This window comes from Marmota flaviventris, chromosome 15, assembly GCF_047511675.1.
Source record: "Marmota flaviventris isolate mMarFla1 chromosome 15, mMarFla1.hap1, whole genome shotgun sequence".
Taxonomy (NCBI): Eukaryota; Metazoa; Chordata; class Mammalia; order Rodentia; family Sciuridae; genus Marmota; species Marmota flaviventris.
In genome coordinates this window covers 75107803-75121615 of record NC_092512.1, presented here as the reverse complement: position 1 = coordinate 75121615, position 13813 = coordinate 75107803, and the positions used below count along the sequence as shown (strand labels likewise).

At 31.3% G+C, this 13813-nt stretch overlaps 1 protein-coding gene across 8 annotated transcripts in view; it reads right to left on the bottom strand.

Annotated features, from left to right (window-relative positions):
• Positions 1-238: 238 nt before the first annotated feature.
• Tmem68 (transmembrane protein 68) overlaps positions 239-13813 on the bottom strand; it is a 30232-nt gene continuing 16657 nt past the window's right edge. For 7 of the 8 annotated variants that reach the window (XM_071602357.1, XM_027932840.3, XM_027932842.3 and 4 more), the window contains 3 exons: positions 9405-9465; positions 7377-7516; positions 239-1564 (listed from right to left, as the gene is read on the bottom strand). In XM_071602357.1, the coding sequence (XP_071458458.1) occupies positions 1460-1564; positions 7377-7516; positions 9405-9465 (306 nt within the window). In that variant the 3' untranslated portion in view covers positions 239-1459. Of the gene's footprint in view, positions 1565-7376; positions 7517-9404; positions 9466-12102; positions 12234-13813 lie in introns of all 8 variants that reach the window. The other variant, XR_011704692.1, reaches the window with a different exon arrangement.

The following is a 13813-nucleotide window of genomic DNA, read 5'->3' as shown; positions in this document are numbered from 1 at the left end:
GAAAATAGGCTTATTCAATGTAGATAAAAGAAATGATTGTTGATGAGAAATGTGCAGAGTAAAACAATAAAATCAGTTTAATATGATAAAAAAGGGCTGGGGTTGTGGCTCAGAGTAGATCGCTTGCCTAGAATGCATGAGGCACTGGGTTCGATCCTCAGCACCACATAAAATATTGTGTCCACCTATAACTAAAAAATAAATATAAAAAAATAATAAGAAAATGACACGTATGCAATTCATAAGACAATGAACAACAATTCAGCTTTACTTTTATTTTCATATTGTTTACTAGATATTTTACACATATCATAAATATACACTTGTAATACAAAAATCTATACAAAACCCAAGTACTTTAACATCTACAAAAGGGAGATACTGCATTTGATTTTGGATACTTTTCTGTTTAAATACTATTTAAAATCGACCTTCAAGGAGACAGCAAATCAAAAGCCATTAACTACTTAGAGAGCTTTCTGTTCACATAAATTCTTCATTCAAGTAAGTATATTTTATTGAAACAATAAGCCATCTGACTGGTACAAAGTCAAAATGCAAGAACTACAGTGTTGAGCCAAAGCAGAGTTTTATTTCCACTTTCCTCAGCCTAGAATCAGCTTCTAAAACAAAATGCAGAACACAACAATGATTTTCATCCTTGTACTATTTAATGTCATGTTATAGGGCTGACAATGCACCCTATATTGTATATTTACAGGATCTTGTCAAAAATATAATAAATACTAAAGGTAACAAGTAGAAATTATATTTTCCCTAATTTCTTTCTATTCAATTTGAAAAACAGTACGTCTCTTTCGTTGTGCTTGGCAACTGGACATCATACCCGAAGGAAAAATTCAAACATCCCATGGATAAGATATTACATAATTTGGTTATAATTTCAGTTCAATAGTCATCAATCATAAAGAACTTAAAGTAGTGTTCCTTACCATAGCATTTCCATGACTTAAAAAGTAAATTATTGAGGCACAAAAACATTGCATGACTTGCCTGAAGTCATGAAAGAAATGAGGAACAGATTTTAAAACTTTTCCTTTCTAACTTAAGCAATTGTACAAAAACCTATAGCTTCTACCCTGTCTTAAAATTATCTCAGTCAAACACATAAAGAAATTAGGTGCATTATTCAGGAATGTTTACTTAACCTAAACTTCTGTAATTAAAAACTTAACTTTCAAGAACCCATACATTTATCATAAATCATTAAGAAGTTACAAATGGAATACAATCATTTTCTGAATTATTAGGCATGTAACAAGTTACTAATTAAATTTGACACAACCGATTGCAAAAAAATTGACAATTTAAATACACAAGTTCTAAGAAAGATGCTTATCAACATGATTTTTAAAAAATACTAATTACAGGATCTATAAAATTTAGAAGACAGTACCATAGACACAAGCATATTAATATAGATAAATTAAATCAACTTCTAGTTGACCTTTTGTTTTTTATGAAAACGTTCTAACAAAGCACTCATAATGTTTCCTGGAATTCTTTGGTGCTTATCAATCAAAGCTTGAACAGCATTCTTCGTCTATTAAGAAAACAAAAGAAAAGTCATTATTATTTAAGTTCTCTATGTAGTTTATATGGTAAAGATTTTTATGACTACTACTTTCAAGAAGTACTCCTTAATTTGGCCCCCATCTCCTACCATAATGAATGATTTCCTTCTCGGTACACAAATATCTTATTTCTTATCTGTATTTATTAAGCCTTGAATTATAGTTGTTGTCTAGTTGGCTATTTTCTGCACTAGACTGTAAGCTCCATAAGATATATCTTAGTATTTCTCCACAGAAATGCCTTGCACATAGTATGAGCAAATGTATAACAATGAATCCTACCATTATGTAAAATTATAATGCACCAATAAAAATATGGAAAAATGGCTTGCATACAGAGAACACTAAAATGAATTGAAGAAAAAGTTACAAGAAAGAAAGTAATAAGAAATCTTCTAGTAGGCAAATACAAGATTTAATCCTCTCTAGCCACTAATAAACTCTAGTATATTTTTCTTCCATCACCATACATAACCCAAAATATTAAGCAATGAAACAGGAAAACAAAGAATGAGCATGAGCTGATACACTTTAGTTCAATGCCTCAATTTCTAGACAGTTTAACAGGAATTTTAATTAAGTCATTGCAATGGAAAAGCCAATTAGCATATATCAAGAACTTTTCTCAAGCTGTGCTTTAGAAATTTCAACAATTTTTATTTTTAAATCAGTTTATGGTTCTTTAAAACCTTTATTTATATATGTTAATAGTGCATGAATACACACACACTTTTTAGTTTTATAATCTAATCTTTAAACCAATAAATCCTAACCCAAAGATGTATTTCTAAAATAGCTCTCCAAACCAGTTTTCGCATCTGTAAAATGAGAACTACTTCATTCAGTTTAACAAGGCTAAATGAACTTATAATGATGTTTTCAGGTACTTGGCAGAATGACTGACAGGCAGATTTTATTTCATGAATCATATTTCTAAAATTTTATCCCTCAGGAAATACTAGATCTTTTAAAGCTATAATGATAGTGAAACAAGTCTCTAATATTAAAAAGAGCTAATAAGTGAATAAGAAGAATCAAGTACAAAGTAATTAAAATGTGAGATCATTTGTGATACATATAAGCTGAAATGTGAAAAATATTCAGAAGAGCCCACTAGGTGGGTAGCAATCAGGAGACAACACATGAGCAGGAAAGCATGAGGATCAAGACTTAAGAGCTCACTAGGTAGGTAGCAACCAGGAGACAACACACGAGCAGGAAAGCATGAGGATCTAAGACATGGGAAATCACCAGTTTAAGGAATGGCAAGTCAATCTGTTCAAATGGTTGGAGTCTGAGGTGTGTGTTCAGAAGCTAGATATAAGGTTTAAAATTAGGTTCCAATTAAATCATGAAGGGAGTTTAAATTACTATAAATTGAAGTGTCAAAGAAAGATTTGGGGGTAAAGAAATATCAGGGCTATCCATTAAGAAAATACAACTCTTGCAAAGATAACCAGCGATACCTTTCTGATACTACATCAAATGGACATGCTTTTAATCTTCATTTTACTTGCCCTCTAAATTACCACTGTCTTCCCTTTCTTATAATGCTTTTGCTTCTGGAACCTCACACTTTCCTGGTTTTCTGATCTCTCTTGGGCTATTCCCTTTCAATTTCCTTTTACAGATTCACTCTCCCAAAACCAGTCACTGATTTATTATTCAAAGACTCAGTAATATGATCCATTTCCATAGTTTCAATTACCATCCACTTGCTGAAGATTCCCAAATTTTCACCTTCAATCCTATTAGTTTCAGATTGTTATGTTCAACATGACTTCTCTTGGATGTTTTAAATGTCCCTAAGACTCAACATGCTTAATTATTTTTTTATTTTTTTAGTTGTAGACAGACACAATACCTTTATTTACTTTTTTTAATGTGATGCTGAGGATCAAACCCAGTGCCTCACACATGCGAGGCAGGCGCTCTACCACTGAGCTACAGCCCCAGCCCTCAACATGCTTAATTTTAAGACTAACATTTTTTGTCCTTTCTTGAGTTCCTTCCCTCTGTCAGCAAATGATAATACCATGAATCTGCCCACTTACGCCAAAACTTAAGAGTCACCCTTAATTCCTGATTCTCATTCACAGCAGCCTATCCACTGACAGCACTTGTTAGTTTTATCCCCTGAATAGTACTCAAATCTATCTACTCCTTTCCATTGTCTCCACCTTAGCAATAATTGTACATGTAAATAAATCTGTACTTACATATGGGTGTACATATAATAATGTAGGGAGAGACAAAGAGAAAGAGACACAGAAACAGAACAACAGATTAAGACTGAGAAAACTTTAAGGAAATATTCAAGTGTCCTCTTTGGCATTATTATAGTATATACTAACTTACATTTAGATGGTGTTTAGAAAATGACTTCTCCACAATCAAATGCCTGAAAAGTCTACCGACCATTTCAAAACTGAGTTCTCATTTCTATAAAACATGGATGCTTCCAGGTGTGGCAGTGCACTTCTATAATCTCACCTACTTAGGAGGCTAGGCAGAAAGAAAGCAAGTTTGAAGCCAGCCTGGGCAATTTAGCAAGACTGTCTCAAATAAAATATAAAAAGGACAAATAAAATATAAAAAAGATTGCAGAGCATGGTAGTACATGCCTGTAATCCCAGTGGCTTGGGAGGCTGAGGCAGGAGGATCTCGAGTTCAAAGCCAGCCTCAGCAAAAGCAAGGCGCTAAGCAACTCAGTGAGACCCTGTCTCTAAATAAAATACTAAATAGGGCTGGGGATGTGGCTCAGTGGTCGAGTGCCCCTGAGTTCAATCCCTGGTACCCTCTCTGCCAACAACAACAACAAAAAAAGGACTAAGACAGTAGCTCAGTGGTAGAGCACCCCTGGGTTCAATCAGCACTATCAAAACAAACAAACAAACAAATAAACTTTAATTTCAATGCTAATCATTTCAAATGTGTGGTAATCTGTTCTGCTAGTTTGTGCTTCCATTACTGGTATTAAAAAGACTGGGAAATCATAAAAAGCATTCACAAAAGGAGAATTTCAATTTTCTTGATTTCAAGCATACTTTAGTTCACTGAAGTTAATTTACACAAAGTGATGCTGTTGCCTAAAGTTTTCAGGACAGGATTTTTTCCCTCTCTCCATTACCTTCTGTTTTGACCATGACAAGTAGTCTGTAAAAAAAAAGTATTCCTACGTAGTTCTAACCCCACTTAAATCCAAATGGATAGGCGGGAAGACAATTTAAAAGAACAAGACAGAATTCAATTATATCCTAAAGAATGCATTTGTTAGGGAGCAGCAAAGATATATATTAACAACAATTTGTATGGGGGTAGAAGTAGAATCAAAGGGTTAGGTCTCAGCTCTGGTGTAGCTCTTAGACCATGAAGCTCTTAGAAAAGCATCATTTCAGGATGACAGAAGAGTCATGCTGTGTGGAGAATATGCCCTGACCTTAAAAGTCAGGATTTTACCTTGAGGTCAACAGAGCTAAACTGAATATACTTAATGAACCATTTTAATTACTTAAAGAACAAGAAGGCATAAAATGTATCACTAATGTTACCTTTGTGAATCTTCCTATCAAGCTTTCAGGTGAACAGTCTCATCCAACATAGTATTAATGTTGCTTCAGCTGCATATTCTCTTCTAAGTGACTAACTTGATGAGTCCCAGTAAGGCAGGTGTATTAATTTATTCCTTTTCCCCCGCCAGGCCCCTCTTTTCCTGACCATCTTTGTGGGAGGATTTCAGGTCCTACCTCACAGAAGTCTAGCGTCGTGGCTTTGGCAATAAAATACCAGTAGGAATGAATGGGTCACTTCCAAAAAGAATCTTTGAAAACCATCTCATGGTCTATCCCTGACCTTTTCCCTTTACCACACAAATGGCAACATTCTACATGGGGCTTTTCTTTTAGCCTAATCTCAAAACAATGAAGATAGGGGCATGGACAAAGCTATAGCTAAAGCCCATCAACATCAACAAGAAGTAAATTTTATCATCATAAGCCTCTAAGATTCTGTTGTTTTTGTTACTGTAGCATGACCTAGCAATGCTGAATGAATATTCAGTTTTTTCATGTATAAAATAGTAATAATTAACCTATAATTTTAACAACTCAGGAGGCTTAGACAAGAAGATATCAAGTGCAAGGCCAGCCTCACCAACTTAGTGAGACCCTGACACAACTAAAACAAAAGGGGGATGGGAAGCTGGGGATGTAGCTTAATGGTAAAGCATTCCTGGGTTCAAACCGAGTTCTAAAATAAAATAAAAATAGTAATAATTAGGGTTGATATGAGGATTAAATTAGACTGTATAAGGATAATAAATAAAATCATCTTTGTAAATAATGTGATCTAATATGTAGAAAATCCTAAAAATCCCACAAAAAGACAAAATAAACAAATTCAACAAAGGTGCAGAATATAGAATCAACACATGAAAATTAGTTGTTTCTCTATACTGACAATGAACAATAAAACAATAGAAACAGAAAATAAAATCCCAATGAACCATAGAAATGAAAAATAATAAAACAGTAGGATCAAAAAATTAAAATATTTAAGAAAAACCTTAACCCAAGAGGAGAAAGATTTGGACACTGAAACTGTAAAACTTGCTAAGACTCGAGTCAAAACAAGCATAAACAATCTAAGTGCCCAACAACAGATAAATGTATAAAGAAAATGGGATAAATATTAGTCAGCCTTAGAGAATGTGAAAATTCAGTCATGTGCTAGAAGACACATAAATCTTGTAAACATTGTGCTCAGTGAAAAAAAAGCTAATTCCAAAAAGACAAAAATTATGATTCCCCTCATATGAAGTATCTAAGGTAGTTAAACTCTAAGAAGCAAAAAGTAGAACAATGATTGTCAGGAACTATGGGGAGGGAGAAATGAGAGGTTTGTGTTCAACAGGTGTAGAATTGGTTTTGCAAAGTGAAAAACTTTTGGAAATCTATTGCTCAACATCCATGTACTTAACAGAACTGAACTGTTAAAATGGTTAAATATGTGTGCTTTCTATCACAATTTAAATTTTTAAAAATAAATCAGACTAATATATGTACCAAAGACTGGTGTAAAAGTCATAATCAAAACACTCATCCCATTTAAGTGATTAAACAAATGACATTTATTGCTTTTTTGTAGTTATATACCCTCTAAAAGTATAAATACAAACGGAATTGTCTTTTTTCATTCTTATTCCCTTGATTTCTTTACAATAAGTATTACTGATCATTCTCACCCCTACTGACTTCCATCACACAAATTTACTTATTGCTCCAGTTCCCTTTCAGTTAACTTCAGTTGTTCTCCTTCCTTGGCTTCCTCCTTAAATGTTACATTTCTTGCAAGATGTCTTCAGTCCTCTTCTTTCTTTCTTCAACCTGCATTGCCAAGCTTAAGACTTCCACAACTGCCTAAGAGCAAATGACTTCTAAATCTCCAACACCAATTTTGATTTCCTTACCCTAATTTCAACCTAATATTTCCAAAACCCTAAACATAGATACATATCCATAGATGTCCTGCAGCTGACCATAAATTCTTTCCTTGGCCTCTAGCCATAAATGTCTGTAGCACTACCTCCTCCAACTTCTGCCCACTGTGACAATAAAAAAATGTCTTTAGACATTGCCAACCATCTCCTATGGAAAATCATTACTTCTTGAGAACTATTGACAAAGAACATGATTGTAGAATACATAAGTAAATAAGTTATGAAATTTTAAATAATAATTGAAAAAAATCTGTCCTAAGACTAAGGAAGATGAAATAATTTACCTTTTCAGCTAATTCTTCTGCTGTTATCTTTGGATCATATGGAATGGGATCACCTAAATAAGTCCGTAACTTCACTGGAAAACCGCCATACATTGGAGCAAACGGATAACGGAATTTTTCATAAAGCCATCTAAACAGCCCTGTTTAAAGTAAATAAAATCATTTTTACTGATTAAATATTCGAAGCATACAATTGTAAACTTTCAAATTAATTATGCAAGATTCACAGTAAAGTAATAGAAAGTATTACTTCTTAGAATTATAAAATATTTTTTAAAAAGATGAGCTTTTCAATCAATTGTAATAAATGATACCATACTAATGCAATATATTACAAGGGAAAACTGAAGGATGGTGAGGGTATACATTTAAAAAAAAAATCCCTATACTTTCTACTTAATTTTTTTTCAGTAAACCTAAAAATAAAAACATTAAATCTATTAATTTTAAAAAAGAGAGATTTTAAAACTATGAAAATTTGAAAAGACAAACCAAGTACTATTATTGCAAAGCAAAGGGTAAAGACTGCAACCAAAAGATGAAAGTTAAAAAGTGTAAAGACATAAAATAAAGTGCTTTACATGAATAAAAAAAAAGAAAAAATGGGAGTATAAATTAAATTCATGTAAACATGAGATTATAGTACACTGATAAACTATGCAAAGACTGAAACTCACTATTATAAGTTAGAAAAAAAAGCTAATATATCAAAGTAAAGAATTTTTAATGCTATCTGACCAATCTGAAATTTAGCAGAATTAAATAAGGAAGTAATAAAAAGGCAAAAACAAACAGATGGACTAAGTTTAAAAAACAAACAAACAAAAAACAAAAAACAGCATCAAGGGAATCCAAAAAAAGTTAGCCACATGGACTACACAGTTAATAGTTAAGTACTGTATTAAAGTTGAAAATACTGTTTACACCTGTAAATATAAAATACACCATCAAACCTAAAGTTATCATAAAAAAAAAAAAAAAAAAAAAAAAAAACTAGATACTAATTGTTGAGATATTGAGCTTTAAAGTCAAGGAAAATTTTTAAAAGCAGTCAAAAAGGATTTTAAAAACTATTTACAATTAAAGAAACAACCTGTAAAATAATTTCTGGTTTGCCATTTAAATTATGAAGAAATAGGCTGAAAGAACTCCACAACAAATGTCAAGTATCACATCAATCTGCCTTCCCATATTAAATTTGAAAAAAAAAGAAAGAAAAAAATTTTTAAAGAAAAAAAAATTTTGACTTAAAAAACATGGAATATCAACACAAAATAACATTACATATAAAAGAAACAACAGCAATTTAAAACTCTTCAAAAGAGGACTTTTATGTAGATAGGAATACTTACAATAATAGTGCTAGGGATACAAAATATAGGCAATTGAATACAATATACAAACCATACGGTACAAAACCTTAAGCTACTATAGGGTACAAAATTTCAAAGTAAGAAATAAGACATTGTGAAGAAAAAAAAATTTCCAAATGCTGTCATTCCTATGACTAAAAGCTGCTTTCTATTTCAATAAATTAAAGGTATATTTAAAAAAATCTCATCAATGTAAATAGAAATGGTTAAAAATACTAAAAAAAAATGTTAAGTGACAAAAGTAAACCAAAGCAAACGACATCTCCTCAGGTTGTTAATCTTACTTCAACGTGTAGCACCATTCACTGTTAAAGCTTTTAACTTCCTCATGGTATACCTATACCATAGTATATAAATTTATATTGTGTCTCATCACCATGGTATAACATAATAAATTAGATAAAATGCTTTCAAGTTTTAAAGAACTCATTACCGATAAACTTCAAGTTATGTATACAACAGTCTCAGCAAAAATATAATACCTAAGAACTGCCATTACTTAGAATCAGTTATTTAGACTTTATATAGGAAAACACCTAAGCAATCTATCCATTACCTAACATTTAATAATTCAAAAGGATTCCTTACAGTGTTCAAAATTCCAAATATTTTAAATATTACATTATAATTAAAAACCATACGAATCAGAACTTACTTGTTCCTCCAAGTGATCTAAATCCTTCTCGAATATTTTGTGTAAACATAGGAATAATGGGCTAAAGAAAAGAATTTGAATTAAAAAGTAAATAAATAAATCCATTCAATGTGTCCACTGAGTCACTAAGGCTAACTTTTAAGGGCCTGTTTGAAATTATCAGAATAAGATTTTAAAAATAATGGTATACTTGACTAGTGTGATTAATCAAACTAAATTCAACTTGGTCATTTGTAAAAATACAAATTGGAAACACTACCCTCCAGTGGCAACATACAATATTTCATTTATCTATTTTCCTAGTATTCCACATAAATCCTTGAAACTCAAAATAGAAATTACAGTAATCATTTATTTCATTAAATAAAATGTATATAATAAATTGGTTTTAGGAGGATACTGAATAGTATGCTCAATGAAGTTATAAGAAAGATTCTAAGGGAAATTTATATAAATTTAAGAGGTTTTGGCAAGATGCTATCATGGAATTAGTAAAACACCACTTTTTGTAAGCTTATTAAATTTAAAATGTTCGACATCAATGAAAAGTAAGCATATAAGATTTGCTGCAAATACAGGAAATGTATGTTAAAGAATTCTTTATATCATTAATTTTAGAGGATTTATGCTCACAAGTTCATGATTTTTATATTTCTATGAATACCAATAAGTGTGACTTTTTATAATGAAAGAATATAATGCCATAAAATAATAAAATATTGTGAAGTATTCTATGGAAGTTATGCCACTACGAATACTAACATATTAAAAACCAAATAAACATTTTAATGTATACACTAATATGCTGAATTAAATGTTTTAGAATGGATAAACTGTATGTGCAGTGGGGGTTCACATTATTTGTAGAACTGGATAGTATATACTGATATATATGCTTTAACCTAATACAGATCTACCTGCCTTAATGAGTAGGGCTTGGGTCTGTGGTATTTAAATAAGCTGATAAACTTACTCAGTTTTGAAAATTATGGACTGAAGGAAAAAAACAGATACAGCTATTTGTATTACCTTACATATAACTAACCAGTCACTAATTGTACCTCTCTTCTTACTGGGAGGAAGACATCTAATAGACTGCAGGGAAATTGTTTTTCACTGCTGTATCCCTAGCACCTAGAACAGTGCCTGGAATAAATGAGGAGCTAAAGAAAGCCATTGAGGAATTAAACAAGAAATGGACAAACAGAACAGAGAGACAATGCTTCTAATGAATTAATTTGTATTCTGTGAATACAAAGGCCAGTAATAGGCAGCAGCAATCTTAAAATCATTTAGGAAGAGGAAACAAGTCAGATAAGAAAAGCTTCAGTTGAAGAATTTAAAAATTTAATGGAGTTAATTCATGAAGCTAACACACTGAAAAGATAAAGTATATTCAATTATTTTGTAAAAGTAATCAGATTATGTTCTAGGAAATTATTACTAGTTTTCTAAAATAAAATGATGGCTAAAATCCTAATGTTTTAAATAGTTATAAAATGTCTTCAGAGTTGACAGTTTAAAATGCTAAAGAAAGAAAAGACCTTTCAGGTCAGATATACACACTTTGCGTCCCTTAACAAGTACTGTTGGACTTACATCTACCAACTGGCATGATCCCAGAAGTCTGTATGCACTTTATAAGGACTATTCAGGATAAACATTACTCCTTAAATACTTAACTCTCTGGAGACTGTACATTTCTAGAACCTACTAAATAAAAGAAAGCCTGGCCTAGTAACTTCAGTACTTCATACTATTGTCTGTGACTAAGGTTTTAAATTTACATTGAAGTTAACATCCTTAAAGCCATAAGCAACAACGTTTTGCAACATGAGCTTGTAGTACATTCAATTCTCCCCTTGAATATACTTTGTAAACAAAGTAGAGTTTGAGATATTTAAATATCTGGTATTATTCAGTTATTCTAAGTAACCTAGAATTGTTTACATATATACGTGTCTCTGTATGTATGTGTATGAACACATGGGTACAAGACAGAATGTGCATTTTTAAAACTATACTTGGGAATAGTCCAGGGTCTTACTTCTGCCACAAAAATGTGAAAACCATTACAAAAGTTACTTACCATATCTAAGCTTCATTTTCCTCATGTATAAAATGGGGGAAAAATAATTATCCTATCTCAAAGGGTAATTTTAACAAAATGTTATCTTGTTTTACATCTGTTACTTATTTTCCAATTAAACACACTAATTCTTCCACTTATCTAAGAAGTTACTTAAAAATTCTTACCAATATCATAATTCTCAAGAATTTACAAAATAAGTGACTTATATTACATATTAAAAGTCTGTTGCTTTCAAATGAACTTTACATATTTTCTACTAATATTTTATGAACTGCATACAATCTAGATTTTTTCCTCTTGACTTGTAAAGAATGTCACAATTAACATTTTATTTTTTACTTTTTACACTGCTTGGGATCAAACCCAGGGCCTCATACATGCTAGTGTTCTACCACTGAGCTACACCCTCAGCCAGTATGTCATAATGTATTTAATTTTAAATGTAGTTAAGCCTGCAACAACAGTCTTTACTCACAGTTTATGATAATTTTTTGAGGCCTATTAAGGGATTTTCCAGATGGGATACTTGTGTCATACATACATTACTGAAAGATTTCCCTCACAGATCTGGAAGACCCCTTCAATCTCAGATGTCCGAAGACTCACTGTGCAATGTAGTCAGAGATGGCAACAGCACCGTTGCCTTGAGTCCTGAACTGTGTGTTCTGCTCTGCTGCTGCCTTGTTGTGACCAGATCCCTTCCATCCCTCCATCTGTCTGTGCCTGAGTCTCCTCATCTGTAACATTGGAATAATTATATACGTCACCTCCTTCCATACAGGAGTACCAGGAAAAAGCCTTTACAAGTGCTACAAAATGTTGGGATGGCACAATATTTATTAAGCTAACAATGTTATTTTGTAAATCCAAAGCATTAAAGATTTGTTTGTTTTTAAACTAATAGAAAGTTCTTTCATAAAATTTCTGAAATCTTTATACAAAATCTTAATCAACTGGATTATCTTAATTAACTATCTAGAAACTTATGGATTGGAAAAAGAATTATTTTCTTTGTAACATTTCTTTCAGGCCTTCTTCAAAGCAATATGTTGCTTAAAACTATAAACTTAAGAAAGAAGAATTAGAATTCCATGATGAATTTATGATTTCAACTTGATTTGTATCATCTTTAAACATATGAAGACATATATTTTCAAAATATAAACTTAAAAAGTGAATCATCATTAAGTTTTAGTTTAATTAGCTTTTTAGTTTTTATTATTGCTTTAATATGCATTGCATTGATTTTCCTTAATTTTTGTACAACTTATGTAATCTTTTGTATTCCAAGTTACTTATACAGGCTAGGATTTTATTTCCTGCATCAGAACTTTAAACATTCTGGAAAATAGTGTTATGTGCTAAAAATTAATTTTCTATATTATTGACATTATTTAACATAAAGTTAAATTCAAAAGGCTATTTTCTACTAGTAGTGTTTAATACTGTCTTATTTTAAAAAGTCAAATCCTATTCTAAATTCAAATACTAATTCTGATTCTAAATTCAAATACTTAAAAGCCTACTCAAAGCTAGTCTCTATACTAAGTATTTGAATATAAAATCCTAGTCCTCAATGAGCTTATAATCTACTGTAAGGAAGTAGTATTTAAATTTTTGTGTTATTTAAATACTTTGGCAAGTACATTCACCCCAAACTAAGATCACACTCATAAAGCATTACAGCAGTAATTTCTAGGAATTACATATACAGAAAAGAGCTCAAAGCATTTTATTTCACTGGGAACTTTGCAATTAAGACATAAAAACATTTATTCTTCTTCAAATATTATTCTTTGGTTACAAAAAAAATGAATCCTTTATAATCTCTTTTTTAATCAACAGTCCATATTTGCAAGATGGGCAATCAAGCTAAGGGTGTATACTGGTCATTTTATGCCACACCAATGGGAACACAAAAAAATCTGAAATGTGAAAGTTATTAGCAGCAGTCTCTAATAGGCCCGGAAAAACAATTAATACCCTATCTAAAGTACTGTTGACTTCTTTTGCTGACAATCTAAAATAAAAATTAACAGAAGCAAAGGAGAAACATTTCATAAGTAATACATAAGTGTTTTCTAAGAATATAATAACAATATGGAGCTCAAAGTGCTAAGGAGTACTTTCCAAAGGCAAAAGAAAAGCACAAAATGGCATTCACATTATTCAGTCTGTTAAGTAGATTAATTTATTGAATCTCAGAGGAATCCTTAATTTTACTGACAAATTCTCATAGGAAATCTTTAATTAGTATCCAAATTAGACCAATATCTGTTTATTATCTTTATAAGAGAGCTGATGAAAAATGATAAAG